Genomic DNA, 26,579 nt, shown 5'->3' on the forward strand with positions numbered 1-26,579 from the left:
TTTCAAATAGGTGTCTAATGATTGATAAATAAATATTTGATTGCTAAAAATGTTTACCTCATTGAAGTAGCTGTTTAGTAGGATCATGATTTTGCATCCCATTGCATGAATGACTTCCTGACACATAAAATATTATTATATTTATGATTAACAATCAAATGATAAATTATTTACAAACTAGTTACTATGACTACAGGTGCCATCAGTTCATCTTTCTTCTTATGAATAAAGGTTTGTGAAGAAATTTCATGCTCCTTTAAATACAAAAATGAAGTAGTTTATTTTGATACACTAAAAGGTATTTGGTATTTTATTTTAAAATACATTTTGATGTATCTCTGCCCAACCCTGATACACTTGATACAGCACACGGATCTTACTAACTTCACATACCTGCCAGTGACTTTCATACTTAGAAAGATGTAGTGTGTTGGTTATAATTTTACACTGATACTGTGAAGTGATGATCTGTACAGTGTTACACTACAACAGCAGCACTTCCTGGGTGTGGTCTTCTAAACACGTGTTCCCTCATGTGTAAAGTTCAGCACATACAGCACTATTATACAGAATCCTCACAGAGCTGTGTTCAGAAATGACTCAACTCTACACCTTACTGTACATAGTGAGATACACACCACTGATTCTCACTGTAGTTACAGGTAATTCATATTCACCAGTAACTTTAGTGTAAATTATATTGTGGCTTTAGGGTATTTAATTTTTAAGATACTGTTTTGCTTACAAAATTAATTCATATACTGTATTATTTCTGTATAATTTTCTTTACAGCAGGCAGTTTTGCAGATAAATTTGGACCAATAGATAAAGATGCTAATGGGAAGGAAACAGACACTGTTACTCTGAAATGTTCATATGAAACACGCAGTGAACGAATTATGTTTTTGTGGTACAAACAATATCCTAACGGTGCACCACAGTTTTTACTGCTTAAAGGTGCAAGATCATATAGTTCTGTAGAGCGCAAACCCACTGACACTCGATTAGAGTCCAAAATTACCAGCAACTCTACTGAACTTACTATCAGAGGTCTAAAGCTCTCAGATTCTGCTCTCTATCACTGCGCTCTTAAAGACGCTACACAGTAATACAGAGTCAGTGAAAGACTGTACAAAAACACATCAAAGATATTTCCTTTACCTACTGTTTATCAGTAAACCACAGACACATTTGTGGTAACAGATGCAGCTGAATGAATAGAAAAAAGATTAAAGAGTGATTACACATTACTATACATTAACCACATTACATTTACTATATACATGTGGAATTGCAGTTTTCTTTCTGATTAATTGTAATCAATCATTCTGCCTTTCTTCATTCATGTGCATGTGTATAAAAAAAAAACAATGTAGGTGGAAATTGTTATAAATGTGCAGAGCTTAAAAGCAGCATTTGCAGTTTTTGGTGGAGTCCATTGGTTAAAATTTTAATTAGCATCATTATTGTTTTATTTCAAATCATTTGTGGGAGTGTACAGAGGCAAAATTACCGCTGTCCAGTATTTATTGTCCACTGGTATGAATTTATGGCCTTTAAATAAAAGAATTCTGTAAAAGAATAATCTGTCAGGCCGCTTTTACAGTATGAGATAAAGCTGATTTGAGTTGTGATGGATATAAATAAATATGAGTGGGCGGAGCTACATGTGGAGACATCACAGACAATCTCACATACACAACCCTGATATTCCTTTCTAAAGCTGGAGGTCTGAACTAAACACTCAGGATCACAATGTTACTCCTCTTCTTACTTTTCTTCACTATTGCTGATATACGTAAGTCTTATATTACACATAAAATTAATCATTTTATTGGACAGACCCATAAATGTATTATTGAAAAAATGGTTATGATATTATTGTATTTTTTTTATAGTAGAAGCTGCTGATATCAGCATTAAACCAGAAGAAACCACTTTATCTGTAACTGAAGGCAGCAACACCACACTGTCCTGCACATATACTGGATCAGCTTACAGTCTTCACTGGTATCAACAAAAACCTGGATCAAGACCAGAGTTTCTGCTGCTGATTGATGAGGGAAGTAAACATGTCACAGAAGCTCAACCAACAAATCCACAATTGTCCATAAAACTTGATAAAATTAGTAAGAAAGTGGATCTGATCATCTCCTCTGCTGCTGTATCAGACTCTGCTCTATACTACTGTGCTCTGCAGCCCACAGTGACAGGAAATCCAGCTGCACTGTACAAAAAGCACTACACAGTTTAGTTATTCTGCTAAACTACCTGGTTGCTTTTCAATTCATATTTTATTGGATGTGCTCAAATGTAGATTTATATAGAAAGTGTATCTTATTACAAGGAAATTAAATTAAATTTTTTTAACCAGATCTGTTGTTTGCTTGAATTTACAGCATACTGAATTAATTGAACATAGATTTATAATTACCATCGTGTTAACTTATTGTCATGAACATGTGAATGAAGAAATGTCTTCTTTTTCCCTGTAACCCATTATTTAGGGTGCACTGAAACATGGTGGTAAAGCTGAGGGGGAAAAAACCTTGGTGTAGTCATTTCTATGAATTTAACCCTTTGCTTTAAAACACATTCATGTTTTTCCTCCAGAAAGTGACTTCCAACAGTTAAATGTGAACACAGTTTGTGGTTGTATTTCAGCAAGACATATTGTATTTACATGAACCTGTAAGACACTAACACTCCTTATAGCACATGCAAATCTCACACAGCTTTCTGAGAAACTCACAATGTCTTTGTGCTCAATATTAGTATTAATTCCTCACGCTCTGTGTGGGAGCCTCGGAATATAGACATCATTTAAAAATCTCTAAATGGGAAATCCCTCATGTCTGTGTTACCTTCTGGTCCTCCCTTTTAGTTATGCTGCCATAGCGAGTCTTGCCGGAGTCCAAACTGCACAGTGACATTTAACTTTCATACACCAATAGTTACACTTAATAATCCATATCCTTCTCTTATCATCTCTCTCTCTCTCTCTCTCTCTCTCTCGGTCGAGTTAAACATGCTCCTGAGGCTCCAGTGACCACTGTTCCTGCCCCTCTCCCCTCCATGGATCTTCACACTTCTGTGCAGCTTGGGACGGTCTCTCATCAACACCTTGGGTGGTTCCATATAATTCCGGAGTAGAACGGGTGCTTTTGAGGACAGATTGGACTGTAGTTGGTGTCGGCGGTCTGCTGCACTGACTCGGGAGTGCAGTTTGCTTCTGATCATCATCACTGTACCCCGCAACTTTGTATATATGCTTCAAATGGACATTTGGTGCAACCCATATGAGGATGGGTTCCCTCTTGAGTCTGGTTCCTCTCAAGGTTTCTTCCTTATGCCATCTCGGGGAGTTTTTCCTTGCCACAGTTGCTCATCAGGGACAAAGAACATATTTACATTTAATCACCACATTATCTGTGTAAAGCTGCTTTGAGACAATGTTCATTGTTAAAAGCGCTATACAAATAAAAATGAATTGAATTGAATTGAATTGAAATAGCGAGTATATAAACAAGCTTAAAATAGCAATTATGAAAATGTTTTTCAACAAAATTATGCAGGTAAATTGCATTGAACTCATCACACCAATGTTGTACTTTTAATAGTGTTTGTTGATGGTGTGTTGCCAAATTAATAGGAAATATTATCATCTGTTCCCTACATCATAATCCTCCCAGTATAACAGATATATTTATGGAGAATAAAAGATAGAAAGACTCACTGTTACTTATACTGTGAAGTAATGATCTGTTCATGTAATACTACAACAGCAGCACTTCCTGGGTGTGGTCTTCTAGAGACGTGTTCCCTCATGTGTAAAGTTCAGCACATACAGCACTATTATACAGAATCCTCACAGAGCTGTGTTCAGAAATGACTCAACTCTACAACTTACTGTACATAGTGAGATACACAACACTGATTCTTACTGTAGCTACAGGTAATTCATATTCACCAGTAAATTTTTTGTTTTAATGAAGTATAATAACTTGGTTAAATTTGTATAATTAGTTACTTAGTTTTATTAATTACCACCAAATATTTTGTAAAACATTTATTAGTTGTTTTGCATAGGTTTTGCAAAATATAATAATTATGTTTGCTTATATTTCTTTATATTTTCTTCTTTATAGCAGGCAGTTTTGCAGATAAAATTTGGCCAACACATGAAGATGCCAACATTGTGGGCAAAGAAACAGAAACTGTTACTCTGAAATGTTCATATGAGACAAGTAGTGAAAATATTGAACTTTTCTGGTACAAACAATATCCTAACAGAGCACCACAGTTTTTACTGTATAAAGCCGCAAGGTTATATAGTGATGGCAGCACTCCTACTGACACTCGATTAGAGACTAAAACAACCAGAGACTCTACTGAACTTACTATCAGAGGTCTAAAGCTCTCAGATTCTGCTCTCTATCACTGCGCTCTTAGAGTAGTAGCACAGTAATACAGAGTCAGTAAAAGGCTGTACAAAAACTTAGAGTTTGTAAAAACCACAGGAGATGACAGATATTTCCTTTAACAACTTATCAGTAACCACAGACACAAACAATTGTGGTAACATATGTAACTGACAGAAACAGAAAAGAAGAATAAGGTATTTTAACAGAACACATGCACACAAATCACACTGAATTAAAGCATTTACATTTTAATGCTCTAAAATAGATATAAAGGTCTTTGATATTTATTTGCTCAGTTTTTCTTCATAATTCAATAATCAATTTTCTTCTCTTCCTCCAATAACTTGTTCATTAATTTTTAGATTCATGTACATGTTTATAATGCATGTAGATACAAATGCATCTTACTCTGCTTAATATAATTTGTTCATGGAGATATAACCAAGATGAAATGGATAAATAATATAAATGTCAGTGGGATTTGGACTTTTTTGACAATATTTAATTTACGTAATTTGATCAATAAAGGTTATGTTTAAAATCTAAACCATAATGTGTGTGAGGGACTAGTTTATTATGTCAAACTCTAGTAAGTTTGAAAAACAGCTGTAATCTACACACTGTCAGCTTGATTTCACAGAACTAAAATTCTCATTAAATATCATTTCTTTACAAAAGCAATATACCTTCTGTATCAAGGAGACTAAGCTCAGAGAAAAGCAAAGGAGAAGATATGAAAAGCAAAATTAAGAAATGAAGAAATAAAAATGAGAAAGTGTAAAGACACATGAGTGTTGGGTTTTTCTGTTATTATTATTACAGTTGTAACAAAAAAAACTGTAGACAATGGTAGAGCTTTCATTGGTTTCTGACTTGAAATCTGTGCATTTATCTGATTAAATAAAATAATAATAACAATAAATGTATCACTCTGATGAAACCTGAGATTCACAGGTTTGTGCTGAAGATATTTACTTTGTAAATACAGTAAATATTTATTTATAATTATGTTTGATTGTAAATTGTATAGAACATAGTGAATGTATATGATTTGATCTTATTGCAGTCTTCCAGAAACCTTTGAGCAACATTTCTTATTATTTCATCATGCTGATTAGTAACAATGTTCAAGACTCTGTCATGTGACACTGTGAGGTGGAGCTTCATGAACTTTTATGATGTTATGATGAACATATTCAATTACAGAAAGACCTCAAAATATTTTTAGTCAGTTGACACCATTCATCATGTTCACTGTTATATTTATGTGTCTGTGTTTTTCAGTAGGTGAGTTATACGTTAACTTTTTTGTTCTTTTAAAAATGTTGTTTAAGTATAAGAATAAGTGATAAATAAATCTGTGTATGAGCAGAATGTTAGACTTTTATAGTTCTTGTTTGATCTACACATTAAAAACACATTAAAAAACATTATGTTCTCTTCTCTATGACAGGTGACTCCATGGCAGATTCAATAGAGCCACTTTTCACTCATAAAGCTGTAGATGAAGGTGATGATGTTACTCTGTCCTGCAAATACAATGCAAGTTTTACAAACAACTACCTGCACTGGTACAGACAACATCCAAAATCAAAACCTGTGTTCATTCTTAATATTAATGATTTAACTGGAGATAAAAGTGGCTCAATTCCACCACGTCTGGATGTCGAAGTTGATAAAAATAAGAAACAAGTGGATCTGATCATCTCCTCTGCTGCTGTATCAGACTCTGCTCTATACTACTGTGCTCTGCAGCCCACAGTGACAGGAAATCCAGCTGCTCTGTAAAAAAACCTCTACACAGTTGTATTACACTGAAGACAAATAAACTCAAAGAATTTCAATCAATTTATTAATGTACAGTGTAACTACAATTTAAAATTATACTGGCTATAATGATATTTATTTTATAATAAAGAATGTGGAAGTAAATTGTCATATATTTCGGTGAAATATTCAGTAAGAAATACTTACCGATGTAGATATATATATATATATATACTGAAGATTCACATATAGAACACAACCAGAGAAAAGATGATGATGATCAGGAATGTGTCTGTTCTTAGTCATGTTTAATCACTGACTCCCTCTGTCTCATCCACATTAACCCCAAACTTCTTACTGCCTTCTGCCCTGCTGATTCTTATCTTCGTAAAGAGTGAGAGTCAGGACTTTATACACCAGCGGATTGAAAAAGACACGCAGTAACAGGAAATCGGTTGTTTGGCTGAAATCGGAGCGCAGTGAAAATAAAATAATATATATTTCACCAAATCACTAGATTAAAACTAAAGTAACGAGCCGGTTTTGAAAATGTAAGAAGTAAAAAGTACAGATATTTGTGTAAAAATGTAATGAGTAAAAGTACTGATACCAGAAAAATCTAATTAAGTACAGTAACGAAGTATTTGTACTCCGTTACTTCCCACCTCTGCTGAGTACAACAACAAAACAAAAACTTGGTGTGTTTCTCAGAACAGCACTAGTTAACAAGTGACTGTCTAGAGCCAAGGCCAGGGAGCAGACAGACAGGCTAAACCGACCGTCTGCTAGCTGCACAGAGTCGTTACTCAGGATCCACCATATTGAGACTGTGTCTGTCCCCCGAGCAAAACCAAAATATAGGAATTATCAGAAAGTCTGTTTAAGTAACCTGATTAACATTAAATTAAATAGGACTGAACGCACAGCCAGCACCTCTGATCTAAAAATAGGATTGTTGAATATTAGATCTCTCACGTCAAAAGCGCTTACTATAAACGAAATTATTACCGACCAGGAGTTTAATATAATGTTTTGACAGAAACATGGATTAAATCGAATGAATATGTAGCATTAAATGAGGCGAGTCCTCCTGGGTATAGTTACATACACCAACCCCATCTAAATGGCAGAGGAGGTGGAGTAGCAGCTATTTATAATAATAATCTAAACGTCACACAAAAGACTAAACAAAAATGTAAAACATTTGAAGTTCTTTACACCAACATAAAATATTCAGTGTCCGAAAGCAGGTCAAGTCAGTTAATTCCACTAATTATTAATTATAGACCCCCAGGGCCCTACTCTGATTTTCTGATAGAATTTGCAGATTTTATTACAAATTTAGCAACTTCTTTAGACAAAGCATTAATTGTTGGTGACTTTAATATTCATTTTGATAATCAGGAAGACTCCTTAAGAGCAGCAGTTGTGTCCATTCTAGATTCAGTTGGAATCAATCAGAATGTTATAGGACCCACTCATAGTGGTGGACACACTCTCGATTTGTTGTTAACATTTGGATTAAAAATAAAAAACTTAGTCATAATTTCACAGTCTGAAGCTATTTCAGACCATTATCTAATCTCGTTTAAAATTTGCCTCAGTCATTGCATTTCTACATCACCACGTTACCGTGTTAAGCGTATTTTCACGTCAGCTACAGCAGCACGTTTTATTAATAATCTTCCCGAAATTACGATATTAGACAGATCTCCATCAGACCCCACAGAGCTCGACTGGGCCACTGAGCATCTAGAAACAACGCTACGTTACACTCTAGATGATGTAGCTCCCCTTAAGACCAAAATGATCAGGGAGAAAAAATTAGCACAGTGGTATAATGATCATACGCGCACCTTAAAACAGACCACTCGAAAATTAGAACGTAAATGGCGTGAAACAAAATTAACAGTATTTCAAATAGCATGGAAGGAGAGCCTCCTAAATTATAGAAAATCTCTTAGTGCTGCTAGATCAGCATATTTCTCCACCCTCATAGAAAATAACAAGCATAATCCTAGATTTTTATTCAGCACGGTAGCAAAATTAACAGGGAATAAAAGCACTGCGCTAACATGCACACCATCATTAGGTAGTAATGATTTCATGAACTTTTTTAATAATAAAATTGAAAACATCAGGCAAGAAATCCAGACGGTTAATATAAATCCAAATTATTTTACAAATAACCCTGTAGACAGCAGTGTAATTATAACAGACAATCAACTACAAAGCTTCACTCCTATTCAAGAGAATGACTTAATTTCATTAATCTCCTCATCAAAATCATCAACCTGCATTCTCGATCCCTTGCCTACAAGTTTCTTTAAACAGATAGCTCCAGAGGTAATTGAACCTGTTTTAAAAATAATTAACTCTTCCATTAGCACTGGTTATGTACCTAAATCCTTCAAACTGGCAGTTATCCACCCCCTTATTAAGAAACCTGACCTTGACCCATGTCAGTTGTCCAACTTCAGACCGATATCAAATCTCCCCTTCATATCCAAAATTTTAGAAAAGGTTGTAGCACAGCAGTTATGCTCACACCTGCTTATGAATAACATTTTAAATGTATCAGTCAGGATTTCGGCCTCATCATAGCACAGAGACGGCGCTAGTTAAGGTGGTAAATGACCTGTTATTGGCCTCTGATCAGGGTTTTGTCTCCTTACTTGTTTTGCTCGACCTTAGTGCAGCTTTTGACACCATTGATCACACTATACTGCTTGCTAGACTTGACAACATTGTTGGAATAAAGGGAACAGCTCTCTCTTGGCTCAAGTCTTATTTGACTGATCGCTATCAGTTTGTGGATGTAAATGGTGAGTTCTCCACACTCTATGAGGTAAAGTTTGGTGTTCCTCAAGGATCTGTCTTAGGCCCACTGCTTTTCTCTTTATATATGCTGCCTCTTGGTGAAATCATTCATAAACATGGGATTCACTTCCATTGCTATGCTGATGACACACAGCTGTATATTTCAGCAAAGCCAGATGAGCGAGATCAGCTAAACAATGTTGAGAAGTGTGTAAAGGACATTAGACAGTGGATGCTTAATAACTTTCTTCTGCTCAACTCAGATAAGACGGAAGTACTTTTACTAGGACCACATGCAGCTAGAAGTAAACTTTCCGATTACGTAGCATCTCTAGATGGTGTTTCTGTTTCAGCATGTACGGCTGTCAAAGACCTTGGTGTGATTATTGACCCGAGTCTTTCCTTTGAGTCTCACGTGAATAATATTACCAGGATCGCCTTCTTTCACCTTAGAAATATTGCTAAAATTAGAAATATGATGTCGTTACAGGATGCAGAAAAACTAGTTCATGCTTTTGTTACTTCTAGATTAGACTACTGTAACGCTTTGGTTCCTCAAATAATGAAGACTACAGTAGGGGGCAGATCTTTCTCTTATAAAGCCCCACAGTTATGGAACAGCCTTCCAACCAGTGTTCGGGACTCGGACACAGTCTCAGTGTTCAAGTCGAGGTTAAAAAATGATGTATTTAGTCAAGCCTTTTATCAGTAGATTTTTCTTAGGTAAAGGCTCAGATCTGGAGGGAGCATGGATATAGAGTGTTTGGTGATCTGGTATATTTGTATGCTGTTGTCCCCTCACATTCACACGTTCACTCGGGTTTGTTGACGGTGGTGTGGTGGGTCGTCTCTTATCCCAGAGATCCCTCATGTCTGTGTTACCTTCTGGTTCTCTCTTTTAGTTATGCTGCCATAGCGAGTCTTGCCAGAGTCCAAACTGCACAGTGACATTAACTTTCATACACCAATAGGGACACTTAATAATCCATATCCTTCTCTCTCTCTCTCTCTCTCTCTCTCTCTCTCTCTCTCTCTCTCTCTCTCGGTCGAGTTAAACATGCTCCTGAGGTTCCAGTGACCACTCTTCCTGCCCCTCTCCCCTCCATGGATCTTCACACTTCTGTGCAGCTTGGGACGGTCTCTTATCAACACCTTGGGTGGTTCCATGTAATTCCGGAGTAGAACGGGTGCTTTTGAGGACGGATTGGACTGTAGTTGGTTTTGGCGGTCTGCTGCACTGACTCGGGAGTGCAGTTTGCTTCTGATCATCATCACTGTACCCCGCAACTTTGTATATCTGCTTCAAATGGACATTTGGTGCAACCCAGATGAGGATGGGTTCCCTCTTGAGTCTGGTTCCTCTCAAGGTTTCTTCCTTATGCCATCTCGGGGAGTTTTTCCTTGCCACAGTTGCTCATCAGGGACAAACTTACTTACAAAGAACATTTACGTTTAATCACCACATTATCTGTGTAAAGCTGCTTTGAGACATTGTTCATTGTATTGGCTTCCATTGCTATGCTGATGATACACGGTTGTATGTTTCAGCAAAGCCAAATAAGGGAGATCAGCAGTGGCTGTTTGATAAATTCCTTCTGCTTAACTCTGATAAGACAATTCTTTTACTAGGACTACATGCAGGTAGAAGTAAACTTTCGGGTTATGATTCATCTCTGGATGGTGTTTCTGTCTCAGTGTGTACAGCAGTCGAAGTCCTTTGTGTGATTGACTCTAGTCTTTCATTTGAGGTTCATGTGCAAAACATTACCAGGATTGCCTTCTTTCACCTTAAAAATATTGCTAAAATAAGAAATTTAATGTCACATGATCCAGAGATCCCTCATGTCCGTTACCTTCTGGCTTTTCCTTTTAATTATGCCGCCATGGCCGATCTTGGTGGAGTTGCTAACTCTTAATCACACTGTACAATGTCTACCTTTTATATAACAATAAAAATACTGCATCTGATTCAGTAAGCCTTCTATCACAATTTAATTCATATACAGTATCTTATCTGTATAAATATCTTTATGATTTTATCTTATTGCTGCATTTGTGGTGAGTTACTCTGATGAGTTATTAGCAATATTAGACTGTGGTTTAAAGCTGCTCCTAGTAGATGTATTTGTGCTTAGTAGATGTAAATGCTTGAACAAGTTAACAGTGTATAAATATCCTGTACAAAGTAAATATTTGTGTTACATTTTTCTCCTTGGTGAACACAAGATGGCGCAGTCACTTATCTTATTGTGGGAAAAGTACTAGAGCTCCACACAACCCTGCTCACATTCTCTGATGATGAATCCTCATTTTCACAATAAAACCTCTGTGATATAAACTACAGCTGTTCTTCTATCATACACACTGCACTAATATTATCCTCACTCCTGCCCTGATTACTCTTAGTAGCTCAACTCATTTATAGAGACACCATTCTGATAAAACTACACAACTGTCCACTTCACACTAAACTGTCATAAGAATAAATACTCATTAAAACTCATAACTCATACTTTTATTAGAGCTGAGCATCAAGAGCTTTTACAGTCATTAAGAAGCAAATACAAAATATAAATCTCTATTAAAGTCCTTATTCTTAATAAACATTGTTTTTTTATAATTCTAGTATTAGGTGATACAGAATATCTGTTATAGCTGAACTCCCTAATTTGGAGACATCACTAAAATACAGAACTGGTTTACTGTTAGTTTAAAAAGTGTATATTTTATTTGTCAAAAATGATTGTATTTACATAATCCCACCTGCCTACACTTTGTGTTTGCTGTCAGTAACACTGTTGATTTTGTCATCTGATGCTATGAGGTGGAGCTTCATGAACCTTTAAGATGTTCATATATTCAGACCTCAAAATATTTTCTTTTAGCTAAAACCTTCATCATGTTCACTGTTATATTCATGTGTCTGTGGCTTTCACTAGGTGAGTTATACACTGAATTTTTATTTCACAAAAACTTTAATGGAGATTTATATACTGTATTTTTCAGATTCATTATGTAAAAGCTTAAAACTTGTGTTCTCTTCTCTATGACAGGTGACTCCATGGCAGATTCAATTAAACCACTTTTCACTCATAAAGCTGTAGATGAAGGTGATGATGTTACTCTGTCCTGCAACTATGAAACAAGTGATACAGGCCCCGTCCTGCACTGGTACAGACAACAACCAAAATCTAAACCTGTGTTCCTTCTTTACATTGATCTGTTTGGAGGAAAAACTAAGCCCATGCCACCACGTCTGGATGCTGAAGTTGATAAAACTAATAAAGAAGTGGATCTGATCATCTCCTCTGCTGCTGTATCAGACTCTGATCTATACTACTGTGCTCTGAGGCCCACAGTGACAGGAAATCCAGCTGCACTGTACAAAAACCTCTACACACTTTATTCAGCTAAAATACTTGATTGCAATTCAATCAGCGCTGACCTTGGTTTAGTCACTTCTATGAATTTTCTTTCCTCCAGAAAGAAATTTGACAGACTTCAAAAATATGTATTTTGTACTATTATATTGTGTTCCAACAGTTAAATGTGAACACAGTTTGCAGTGGTATCTCAACAAGACATATTGTGTTTACATGAACCTGTAAGACACTAACACAGAGCAAATGCAAATCCTACACAGCTGTATAAGAAACGCCACAATGTTAATGTGCTCAGTATTAGTATGAATTCCTCATGTTCTGTGTGGGAGCTTCGGAATATAAACATCATTTTAAAATCTCTAAATGGGAAATAGCGAGTATATAAACAATAAGCTTAAAATAGCAATTATGAAATGGTTTATATAATAAATCTATGCAGGTACCACACCAATGTTGTACTTCTAGAAGTGTATGTTGATGGGTTGCCAAATTAATAGAACAATTATTATCTGCTTCCCTTCAACATAATCTTCTCAGTATAACAAAAATTATTTATAGAGAATTAAAGCTAGAAAGACTCAATTCACTGTCACTGATATTGTAAAGTGATGATCTGTACAAAGTTACACTACAACAGCAGCACTTCCTGGGTGTGGCCTTCTAGAGACGTGTTCCCTCATGTGTAAAGTTCAGCACATACAGCACTATTATACAGAATCCTCACAGAGCTGTGTTCAGAAATGACTCAACTCTACACCTTACTGTACATAGTGAGATACACAACACTGATTCTCACTGTAGTTACAGGTACTTCATATTCATTAGTAAATAATATTGTTATTTTAATTAATACCCATGTTTTAAGCATAAATGTGTTTATATGCTTTTAAACAGGCAGTTTTGCAGATAAAATTGGGCTGACAGGTGAAGATGCCAACATTACAGTGAAGGAAACAGACTCTGTTACTCTGAAATGTTTATATGAGTAAAAGAGCAGTACCATTTGGCTTTACTGGTACATACAATATCCTCACAGCGCACCAGAGTTTTTACTTGTTAAAGGTGCCAGGTCATATAGTTCCCCTTCAGGAACTCGAGCTGCTTCGAAACGCTATGGGAACGCCCCTGCGTGACCACGCTCTGAACCACGTGTGAAATCTAGCCAATAGGCAAGCCGTGATGTCATAGACAGGCGTCTTCGCGTAAACCAGAAAGCTACAAGATGGCTGTGCGGTGGTAGCGACATTAGCTTCTGCTCGTTCAGGTAAGCGCTTTGAGTGTGTTATCTTTGCAGTCATAAGCTTATATGCAGGCAAAATTCTGTCTGCGTGTCTCCTGTTTGCCCCGATTCAATTCGTGGGGGGGATGACACGCAACCGATGTGTTGTTTGCTTAGCTTAGGAGCGTGCTTAGTCAGCTCTCGAGGGTATCGGTTGTTAGCATTTTAGCCGTGCGGCTATGCGCTCACGGCTGTGAGACGAGCTCCCGTTCCCCGGGGATTGCGCTCGTTTGGCGGTTCCTTCTCCGGTGCGTGTGACGCGGTGCTCCGTATTCTTCCTCCGAGGTGGGAGAATTTCAGAGAGCGCTTTCCGAGGTGAGCGCTCTCCCTCGAGGCTTTGGCTCTCGATGGTATCGGCTGTTAGCATTTAGCCGTGTGGCTATGCGCTCCCGGCTGCTAGCCGAGCTCCCTTTCCCCGGCGAGGGCGCTTGTTTGATATCGGTTCTTTTCCCGGTGTGTGTGACGCGGTGCTCCGTATTTCTTCCTCCGAGGTGGATGAAATTTCGGGAAATTAGGGGAAGCATGCCTGGCGGCTGCTTCTTCTCCCGGTGCAGACGGCGCAGCATTACATGTCTCTCTCTCCGAGGAGGATGAGCTGGTGGATGCTGGCGAGCCTGCGGACTCCTCACAGCCTGTGCTGTATATGGAGCTCCATGAGGTCGTGGCACAGGCCTGGTCCGAGCTGGATTAGGCAGGTCGTGTGGCAGGAGCAGCGCGCGCCAGTGAGCTGGTTGTGCGTTTCCTGCACTGTGTCACAGCCTCAGCGCCTCCCCTGATCTGCGCACCGAGGTGTCTTGGTCCTGGGAGGGCCGTGGGTGCGCGTGCTTTTCCGATGTTCTTTCGCTGTGCGCGAATGTTATTGGAGCTGCTTGGTGCGGCTACGGGACATTGCCGCTTGTGGTAGAGACGCTAGCTAGCTATCTCTCCCCGAGTGTTGCGTTTGTGACGGCTATCGGGTTGCCTACCAAGCGCCGCTTGGGTCTGGTGGGTAGCGCTGCGCGGCGGGTCAGGCTACTGGTTGCTTCCACATGATGGGTGTGTTGCAGGCATACCAGGCTGGCCTGCTATGGGGGATGATGCGAGCTTTCTTCTGAGCGTCATGGTGTCCCCTCCTGGCCTGACCTGGTGACGCTGTGGGTAAGGGCGATTGCTGGCGGGTTCAGGAGACCGCGGTGGCGTTTCAGTGGTAGTTCCTCACTGCTCCGATGGGGCTGCTTGGCGGCAGCCTCGCCCTGGTACGTCCAGGCACAGCGAGATAGCCCAGTGAGAGAGTGTTGCCACCCGACTCCGCGGGGAGGTCCTAGGGGCCCCTGGAGACTCTCTAGGCACGAGGAGGGGCTGGACGGCCTGAGGGTGAACGGGCTGTGGTGCGTAGGCCTGATGGCTTGCATCTTGGAGGATGGTGCGCACCTCATGCTACGGTGCTCGTCCCTCCGTGGCACCACCGGGAGGCCGGTCTGTCGGCCCTGCCACAGGGTGTTCAGGTCGCTGCCTCCCTCTAGCGGTTAACTCCCTTATTTCTGCCCGCCAGTTCGTTGCAGATGAGAGTCGTCCGCCGCCTCTCAGGGGCTTCAAAGGCCGCAGTACGCTGCTCTTGCCGTTCGGGTTCAGGAGAATTGTCTGTTAGCCCTGCCACGGGTCGTGTTCAGGGCGCAGCTTCTCCAGCAGTTTGCTGTGCTTTGCCGCGCTCTGAGTGGGTCAGGGGCCAGCCCCGAGGGGTTGGTTCTCCGTGTGGAGACTTTCTGTCAGTCTGGAGGGCTGCCTGAAGTCTCTCGGGGGTCCTGCGTACTGTGGAGAAGGGCTGCGCAATTCGGTTCGCATCTTCTCCTCCCCGGCTCAACGGGGTGTGTCCCGCCCTGGTGGGACCCGTGCAGGCTCTGGTCCTGGAACGGGAAGTGCGCACACTCCTGGGGAAAGGGGCCATCGAGGTGGTTCCCACCTCAGTTCGCGAGTCAGGCTGCTACAGCCCGTGCTTCGTTGTTCCGAAGAAGGACGGTGGGTTGAATCCCATTCTGGATCTCCGCTACTTGAACCACTCACTTTTGAGGCTCAGGTTCAGGTTTCTCGTTTAGAGAGGTCATGTCTCAGGTCAAGTCCAAGGACTGATTTGTCATACGCTAGATCTGGAGGTTGCATGCTCCCATGCAGCCGTCCTTCACTGCGCACGGGAGGTTCCTGAGGTTGCTTTCGGGGCGAAGCTTACCAATATCGGCCCTTCCGTGCGGCCTAGCGCCCTCACCCCGTGCCTTCACAGAGTGCGTGAACGCGGCACTGACCTCGCTGCGGCTTCAGGGCATCCGCATTCTGTATTATATCAGCGATTGGTTGATGGTGGCTCGTTAGAGCACCTGGCGGATTGGCATTGAGGTGCCGCCTGCATGAAGGTACTGGGGTTCGGACTGAGACGCCGGGTAGTGTGTACTTTTCCCAGCGCGGAGGGCCACTTTCTCGGCGTGGTGTGGGACTCGGCCGAGTTGTCTCAACCGAGACGGTTGGAGGTCTGAGCAGACGCCCTGTCGAGACAGTGGCTGCCGTGGGACGGTCTTGGCCGAGGCTACGCCTGTACGCCTTTCCCCCGATTGCACTGCTCTCGGGAGTTCTGGGATAGGTTCGCCGGTAGGGAGTCTGTCTCCTCCGGGTAGCACCTTGTTGGCGGGCGGAACCCTGGTTCACCCCCGCCTGGTGTTGTTGAGACTGTGGCCCCTGAGGGGGCACGGTTTGTAGCCGCTGTTCTCTCTACCGAGTTAGTAGAGGCCCCTCTCCACTCCAGAGCTCCCTCCATGAGGAGGTCGTACGCCGCACGATGGCGACTGTTCGCGTCACGGTGTGTGCACCATGACTTGGACCCAGATGACTGCCCGGTCGGTTCAGTTCTGGTGTTTTTGCAGGTACAGTTTGCCGCACGGTTAACCCCTTCGACCCTGAGGGTTTCCGTGTTCACTGGGTAGGTGCCATTGGTGACACGTTTCCTCCGTGGCGCCCGGAGGCTGTGGCCCGGGACACGACTCGGAGTGCCTGTCTGGGACTTGGCAGTTGCCTCGTCCCACCTGGAGTTGCCCCCTGGCATGGCCAGAGTGTTCTTACACGAGGCTGGGTGCTCCCACACGATGTGTCGTGTTACAGGCATTCTGCCCTCCTCTGTTATAGCCCCCGACCAGGGGTTACGAGACCCGGTTGTGTCCAGTGCGAGCAGTGGGTGCTTATCTCCACAAGACGAGTCCTTGGAGGTGGTCGGTGCAGTTGTTCGGCTGCAAGACCTGGTCCCCGCCTATCGTGGTCAGGGCTCGCCCCGCCGGAGTGTGGCGGCCTCTGCGGCCGGGTCCACATGAGTGTCACTCTGGGACGTCTGTGACGCTGCGGGTTGGTCCACCCCGCTGACCTTTGTCAGGTTCTATGGCCTCGACCTTGGAGTCACCCTGGGCTCCTCTGTCCTGCGTGCTGGTGCCGAGGCCCTCACTCTTTCAGCAGGGTCTGGTCAGTGTGGCGTGATTGGACACTCGTTCCCATAGCGTTTCGACGCAGCTCGAGTTCCTGAAGAGGAACGTCTCAAGGTTACGAACGTAACCCTAGTTCCCGAGGGAACGAGACGCTGCGTCTCCGTGCCACACTCCCTGCATCCCTGCGGCGCTTACCTTCTCTCTTTGCAGAAGCTAATGTCGCTACCACTGCACAGCCATCTTGTAGCTTCCTGGTTTACGCGACGTTGCCTGTCTATGACGTCATGGCTTGCCTATTGGCTAGATTTCACATGTGGTTCAGAGCGTGGTCACGCAGGGGCGTTCCCATAGCGTTTCGACGCAGCGTCTCGTTCCCTCGGGGAACTAGGGTTATGTTCGTAACCTTGAGACGTTCTCATGGACGCAACCCCACTGACACTCGATTACAGGCAAAAGCAACCTCAGACTCTACTGATCTTTCTATCAGAGGTCTAAAGCTCTCAGATTCTGCTCTCTATCACTGTGCTCTTAAATAATCCACACAGTAATACAGAGTCAGTGAAAAGCTGCACATAAACCTAAATAATGGTTTATATGGAGTTTCTAAAAGCACAGCAGTTTAAATACAGCAACCTTTAGCAACTTGTTATCAGTTAACCACAGACACAAACAACATTTCTGGGAACATATGCACCTGCAAAAAAAGTAACGAAACAAATAAAAAATAAATAAATAAATACATTTAATAAATGACTATACATCATTTACACAAACTGTAAAATTCTGATTATTGTACTTTTCATATTCATCTTCAGATTTTTGTTCTAAACTTTTCAGTGGTACTTTATAGAAGGATTTATAAAGGCTTTTATGCAAAATTAAACTCATGCAGAAATGGAATCATTTTCCAAACTCACCTGCACATTATTAATAAGTCACACATTATTAAATATTTATATTGTTTATGTGCCACAAATTGAGCAAATAAACCTTTACTAACTTTATACTAAAGTTCAATCATTTGCATGTTCTTCAATCCCAACTTTACTTTATCATATACTGTATTTCTAAAACATTTTTAACAGAAGCAGCAACAGTAATTGTACACTGTTTAATTATTTTTTTTTATTGCCACCTTTCAGATTTTAGGGCAGCAAACGAGCAACCGAAGAACCAACCAACCAACCAACCAACCATACAAACAAACAAATAACACATACAACATACGATTTTTTGTTGTTGTTTTTTTACTGTAATTACAAAAATTTTAGTAAAAATGGTCAAACTATTGCCATTTTTCACAGAGATAGACGTAAAAATATATTTTTTAAATAACACAACCTCATAAAACAGGTTCTTTTAGTATCAGATGATATAATATCAGGTTTGAGATTATTGACTGTGCACATTATAAACTATGAGTGGGGCAGTGTGCAACATAAAAAAAAAGTAAGTGGCATGAAAAACTCCCTGAAATGGTATGAGAAAGAAACCTTGGGAGGAATCAAAATCAACAGTTCACTGATGGACAAACACTGTTAATGGTGATTACATTCTTAAGCCACTGTATCAAACTGTTTATATTAATTACAGTCCAAATCCATCGTCATGGTCCTTATGTTCAACTCTGCTCAGTAACATCATAAATCATTAGACTGTTCATGTGAAACCATCTTCAGCAGCAGCGAGTGATCTCCAGTTGAAAGAACTCTACTTATAGGCAGGGCATTAGGATAAATCAGACAGCTCTAGAAAGAAGAATGGAGCAGGATCACTGTTACCGCCGAAGCATGTTTAACTCAGTGGAGGGGTGGAAGGACAAGAGCGAGAGAGAGAAAATGATGCATTATTAAATATCCTTAATGGTACATAATAGTTTGAGACACTTGGCAGTATGATCAGGTTGCAAGGACTGCAAGGAAAGACTATTTATTACTGCAGACAGAAGAATGCTAAATCTTCCTTGCTAATGAAGTATGACGATTCTTATTGATGCTTCATACATACTGTAACACAATTGACCCACTTGTTTAATATCAGCTGTTTCATATCAGCTTGTTATTTCAACTCGTCACATTTTTATTAGTCTTAGATGTCTCGGCTGTTTTGTAATATGATGAGAAAAGATGAGAAAAGTTATTCTACAACAGCAGCACTTCCTGGGTGTGGCCTTCTAGAGACGTGTTCCCTCATGTGTAAAGTTCAGCACATACAGCACTATTATACAGAATCCTCACAGAGCTGTGTTCAGAAATGACTCAACTCTACACCTTACTGTACATAGTGAGATACACAACACTGATTCTCACTGTAGTTACAGGTAATTCATATTCATCAGTTAATTCATTGTATTACTAACATAAATGTTTAGACATAAATATATATTTTGATGTTTTGGGAAGGTTTACAAAAATAGCTAAAAATGTAATTATATGTGCTAATTTATTTATATTTCTTTCTCTACAGCAGGCAGTTTTGCAGATAAAATTGGGCCGACAGCTGAAGATGCCAATGTTGTGAGAAAGGAAACAAACACTGTTACTCTGAAATGTTCATATGAGTCAAACAGTGACAACATTCGGCTTTACTGGTACAAACAATATCCTCACAGCGCACCACAGTTTTTACTGTATATTACTGTTATTAAGTGGTGTAGACTACAATCCCAGTGAATCTCACTTCAGGGCAGAAACAACCTCAAATGCTACTGAACTTATTATTAAAGACCTACAGATCTCAGATTCTGCTCTCTATCACTGCGCTCTAAGAGTAGGAGCAGCACAGTAATACAGAGTCACTGAACAACTGTACAAAAACCTAACGTTTGAAGAAACCACAGAATATGACAGATATTTCCTTTACCACCTTGTTATCAGTTAACTACAGACACAAAAAAATGTGGTAACAACTGCAACTGTAATAAATAGAAAATAAAAGTAAACAGGTGAACATTCAACACAGGAAATTCACAATTCAACATCTTAAAGCGCCAGATATTTTTTGAAAAATATAATAGCCATTGGGTGAAGTGTTACTGGTGCACAATATGTGGAAATGTAATATACTTTCTTTACTTCATTCATTCATATATTAATTATCCAGTATTTACAACTGCATGTTGCATGTTAAGAGAAAACTCTTTAATGAACAGATGTGAGTTTTATTCCCACAAATACAAAGATGAATGTTACTGGAATTTCCTTTTTGTTTTATGACAATTTCAGATTGTGCACAAATATGATGAAACATTTATTTGAAAAAGTACTATACTTTTTACTTTTCAGTTTTGATTTAAGTTTTCAAAATGCATTTATCCAGACTGCTTACACAACAAATTGACTGTAACTGTGTGTATATTCATGATTTATGCTCTGTTTTACTGAGAGAAGCTTCAGATCCTCCACAATCCTGACCAGGAAGATGAATGATTGAATGTAAGTATGTATACTGTATATATATGATTCTGAAAGTGTGTCCAGGATAAAGTGGTTACTGAAAATGAATGATGGTAAAAGTATATAGTAAAGTGGACTAATCAGGAACTAATAATGCACAAACTTTAAACTAAAGCTGGAGTGATGATGATTCATGTGTTAATAACAGACGCCTCACCTACCTGTTAATATGTTTTATTGTATGATGCATTCATTTACACCTACAATTAAGCTTCGTCAAATAGAACAAAGAGAACCAAACCCTACATTGTTTTGAATGACGTTGATATGAATGAAATCTGCATCATTTTATGACTTCTGATGTAGAATCTGCAGCTGTAGTGGTGCTGGTTTACTGCTGCTCCTGAATTACATCATTAACTTCTCCAAGCAGTACATTTTCAGGGTGAGAGACACAATCATGTAAAACTGCTGTCAACTATAAACACCAGATTTTGATCATTACATACATTAGTTTTCTATTATTAGATAGAAAGTTTTACAGATCAGTTCTGAACTGGAGTGAAGCAGCTAAACTTTGTTTCTCAGTCTTTCTCCACAAGATGGTGTAGTATGTGATCTTATTATGGGCCAAGTACTAGAACTCTGCTCACATCCCTCAGAGATACAGTACTGAGTTCTTTAGATTTTAAAAGCTACTTTTCACTACTTTAAAATATATATTTGTCTCCAGCATGTACAAGCACATTACTACTGCATGATCCCATTCTCTGAACATGTTGCAGCCACAGTTTCATGTTTAAATGACAACCAGCTCTACTTCTACACACTACTATACAAACATGTACTAAAAATAATGATTTTATTACAATAATGAGTCAGATGTCTCAGCTTGATGGCATCTTTCATGGTATTACCAAGAAAAGCAGCTTTTTTACTCAACTCAGGTAAATAACTCAACAAATGTTATCATATTTAATACAAAATATTTATATTATAGGAATTTACACTTACAGGTTTATAGCTGAGGACTTACATATAATGACAGACTACAAGTTTTCAGAATTATATGATTTTCTTGCTTACAGTTTGTGTTACTAAAAGATAAACAACAATCTGTCAGTAACATTGGTGACTCTGTGATGTGATGCTGTGGGGTGGAGCTTCATGAACCTTTAGGATGTTACCAGGTTAAAGTACAGAACTTTTCACTGAACTAAGAGCCTTCATCATGTTCACTGTTATATTCATGTGTCTGTGGCTTTCACTAGGTGAGTTATACATTCATTTTATGATTTCAGAAATATTAAGTGTTGAATTAGTGATTATTTGGTCTGTGTGGTGTTTAGAAACAGTAGAATGTGAGTCTGACTGTATTTCTGGATTGAGCGTGTTCTCTTCTCTATGACAGGTGACTCCACTGCAGATCCAATAGAACCACTTTTCACTCAGAAAGTTGTAGATGAAGGAGAAAATGTGACTCTGTCATGCAGTTATACAAAGTTTAGTGGTACAGTAGACTATCTACAATGGTACAGACATTATCCAACATCTCAACCTGAGTTCCTTCTTTACATCAATCCAAATGGATTTAAAACTAACCCCATGCCACCACATCTGGATGTTGAAGTTGATAAAACTAAAAAACAAGTGGATCTGATCATCTCCTCTGCTGCTGTATCAGACTCTGATCTATACTACTGTGCTCTGGTGCCCACAGTGACAGGAAATCCAGCTGCACTGTACAAAAACCTCCACACAGTTTTATTATATTGAAGGCAGTTCTGCCATTGATTTTGAAAAGTTTAGGTGTATATTTATGGAGTCTCATGTTAATAAAGAGTTTATATTATTGGCACATGCTGCATATTTAAGAAGATCATATCTTCACTAAACACTTTACACTGGTCAGTTTTGTGTTGGATATTAAAGCATGTCCTGAGATCTCATGAGTGTAAGGTGAGAATACATTTGGAATTAGATGTCGGTTCTCACCAGAAGACCATGAACAAACCCTTTCACACACTCATTCACACTTATGAACAATTAATTCCAGCACATTTTCTATTTTTGTCTTGTTAAGTGGAAACCCACACAGACACGGGGTGGAAACACAAAACTGAACACAAACTGACAGAAACTTTACCTCAGCATCAAAACTAGGAACCCTGGAGCTGTGATGCAGCAACACTACTCACTGTGTCACTGTGCTGCTACTAAACACATCATCACATCAGCACTCAAGACAAAACTCACCTCAATCTGTATGATGGGTAAAGAGCAGGTGTTAAAAACAGTAATTGTTGGAAGATTTCTAAATCCTTGTTAGCTGAGGCAGAGTGCAGACTACAAGAATTAATCTCAGAATCACTCCCCCTTTCATACTACATGACTTGAAGGTGATGTTTTTCTTCTTGGTGAACACAAGAGGGCGCAGTCACTTATCTTATTGTGGGAAAAGTACTAGAGCTCCACACAACCCTGCTCACATTCTCTGATGATGAATCCTCATTTTCACAATAAAACCTCTGTGATATAAACTACAGCTGTTCTTCTATCATACACACTGCACTAATATTATCCTCACTCCTGCCCTGATTACTCTTAGTAGCTAAACTCATTTATAGACACACCATTCTGATAAAACTACACAACTGTCCACTTCACACTAAACTGTCATAAGAATAAATACTCATTAATACTCATAACTCATACTTTTATTAGAGCTGAGCATCAAGAGGTTTAACAGTCATTAAGAAGTAAATACAAAATATACATCTCTATTCATTTCCTTATTCTCAATAAACCTTATTAAGTTCTAATTTTAACATTAGGTGTTACAGTATATCTGTTATAGCTGAACCCCTCTAATTTAGAGACATCACTAAAATACACAACTGAAATATTTAATAATGTAATTGTTAGATTATATTTTATTTGGCTAAATTTATTGTATTTAAATTATCACACCTGCCTACACTTTGTGTTTGCTGTCAGTAACACTGGTGACTTTGTCATCTGATGCTGTGGGGTGGAGCTTCATGAACCTTTAAGATGTTCATAATATATTCAGACCTCAGAATATTTTATTTCAACTAAAGCCTTCATCATGTTCACTGTTATATTCATGTGTTTGTGGCTTTCACTAGGTGAGTTATACACTGATTTTTTATTACTCAGAAATATTAATAGTGATTTATCAGTGTGTGTGAGTCAGACTTATATAGTTTTAACTTGATTATGTAAAAGTTATAAACATTCTCTTCTCTTCTCTATGACAGGTGACTCCATGGCAGATTCCATAGAGCCACTTTTCACTCATAAAGCTGTAGATGAAGGTAATACTGTTACTCTGTCCTGCAACTACAAACCAACCACCTATGCTACAAACAACTACCTGCACTGGTACAGACAACATCCAAAATCTAAACCTACGTTCCTTCTTTATATTTATGATACAACTGGGCAAAAAAGTGACTCGATTCCTCCACGTCTGGATGTTATTCTTAATAAAACTAATAAACAAGTGGATCTGATCATCTCCTCTGCTGCTGTATCAGACTCTGCTCTATACTACTGTGCTCTGGCACCCACAGTGACAGGAAATCCAGCTGCTCTGTACAAAAACCTTTACATGTTATATTTAAGACTGCCAACAGGGGGAGACAGTGGCTTAGTTGTTTGTATGTTTGCTTCGCACCTTTGAGATTATGAGTTTTGGATCTCACTTTACTGTGTGTGCTGAATTTGCATGATTTAGCCATGTTTTAAAGGTTTTCTCCACCAGTCAAAAAACATGCCTTGTTGAATAATTTTCATGTTCATTTGATGTGCAGTATGTGAATGTGTGTGAGTGTGTATGATTTAGAGATTTGTTTAGAAAGTTTATGATGTGTGTTAATTTTCTCAACAAATCTCTAAAATAACTCTGTATTATCTACATTTTATATTTACTTCAATTATTTGATTTAAAAAAATAAATAAAAAAGAAGTCACATGCTGCACTTATCACCCACATCTGTTTCCTGTTTTACCTAATTAGTGTCTGGATGTTCTCATCTGCTTGTTTTTATCCTTCCTGGACAGTCATTGTTTTCCTTAAATTTGTGGATTTCTTGTCTATGTTTCATATAAATAACTTGTTTGTTGTGTTTTCTCAAATGATTCGATTTTCTCCACAAAGCAAAATTTAATGTGTTTGTTATGATCTTTATTTAGTGATAATGATTTAAATACCCTCACATCATAAGAAAACATGATTTGTACATAAAAAATGTGATAAAAAATATAATTAATCGCTTTTATGGTTCATATATTGTTGATGGAAAAATTCTTTTACAGCAGCACTTCCCGGGTGTGGCCTTCTAGAGACTTGTTCCCTCATGTGTAAAGTTCAGCACATACAGCCAGTGTTGGGGGTAACGCGTTACAAGTACCGTGCGTTATGTAATAATATTACATAACGCACGGAGTAACGAGTAAAGTAGCGCGTTACTTTATAAATGTACACATTAATATCTGAGTTACTGCGAGTTACTTTTCAGTTAAATTATTTTGCATAAAAAAATAAATACTGAATTAAAATGAACGTAGTCACGTAGTCACTCATACGTGCGAGCCGTGGGAACAGAAGCTGGTCAGAAGCGGAGATGGCAATCCAGAAAATTACATTACTGTGATTACTGTGTTCTTATTATTTTGAAATAGTCGAGGAAAAGGAGAAAGGAATAATGGTAAAGTGTAGATTATGTGTTGGTGAAAAGCTCTTGTCAACTGCAAAAAACACCACTTTAAAAAAAAAAAACATCTGCATGCAAAGCACAGCACTACAGATGTGTGTGTGTGTGTGTGTGTGTGTGTGTGTGTGTGTGTGTGTGTGTGTGTAATGTTGCATGTATGGACATGGAGACAGAAATATAGAAAACTTTTGCCGACTTTCCACCACTGCAGATCTATTGACTGCTCAGAATAAAAGTTTTCTGTGGGAGACACATGTACGATGCCATCACAGCGGAGATAGAGAGCAAATTCACAGCTTATTTGCTCTTTGTGGGAAGATAAACTGCCACGGTCACTGATAATAGCGCGAACTTTGTAAAAGCGTTCAGAATGTTTCAAGCTGATGATGAAGCAAAGAATGATGCAGACGAGGACGAGGTCATATTTACGGAATTGCACGATGTTTTACGAGATGACAGCGAAAGGTATGTTCTCCCTCCACATCACCGGTGTGCAGCCCACACCCTTAACCTTATATACACGAACGATAGTTACATCCCTGACGGCGAAGGCAGATTGAAAAGCAGTGTACAGAAGTGCAACTGGAAAGTGTTCAGCCTTGTGGTCAAAAGTTAGTCGATCATCTTATTGTTCTCAGAAGTTATTAAACATTTTAAATGTTTAAGACATGTATTTTGCCCTAATATAATGTATTTCTTAATGGCAATTATCTATATTACACCTGTTACACCTGTAAGTCGTGAAAGAGATACAAGTAACGCAAAAGTAAGTTTAGTGTAGCACCAGGGTTCCGGAGGAACGTTGTCTCGTTTTTACTGTGTACCACTGTGCATAGTAAAAATGACAATAAAAGCCTCTTGACTTGACTTGAATCATCTTACACATGGTAATAATGTGTATTGTTTAAACAATCAACTAATTATTGAATTTAAATAAACTATTTACTATCTATTTAAATTTTTAAAGCTGATTTGTGACAACAAAAATCCAAAATAAAGTATTACATTTAAAATATGGTTTTATTATGAACACTAATTATTCAGCATCTTATAAAATAGCACTTGATCCAGCACACTGATGTTAATAACTTCATGTACCTCGAAAGAAAGAAAGAAAGAAAGAAAGAAAGAAAGAAAGAAAGAAAGAAAGAAAGAAAGAAAGAAAGAAAGAAAGAAAAGGACAGATTTCTATGTTTGCTCTTTGCACTCCTTAAGTTTTATAGAAGTTTCACTACCAAACATTTATATTTTTGCGAAGGCCTCAAACTTCCAAATACAGGTAAAATCAGACGCAGTGTGTTAATTATCATTTTACACTGATACTGTAAAGTGATG

General features: G+C 39.1%; 1 gene segment (V, D, J or C); it reads left to right on the plus strand.

The window, feature by feature from the left end:
* The first annotated feature begins 11,918 nt into the window (after positions 1-11,918).
* On the plus strand, positions 11,919-23,810 carry LOC124386977. The segment is given in 5 exon segments: positions 11,919-11,950; positions 12,065-12,350; positions 14,858-15,040; positions 15,205-15,256; positions 23,787-23,810. Coding segments are annotated over 5 exon segments (567 nt in total).
* The last annotated feature ends 2,769 nt before the right edge of the window (positions 23,811-26,579 follow it).

This window comes from Silurus meridionalis, chromosome 6 (genome assembly GCF_014805685.1).
Source record: "Silurus meridionalis isolate SWU-2019-XX chromosome 6, ASM1480568v1, whole genome shotgun sequence".
NCBI lineage: Eukaryota > Metazoa > Chordata > Actinopteri > Siluriformes > Siluridae > Silurus > Silurus meridionalis.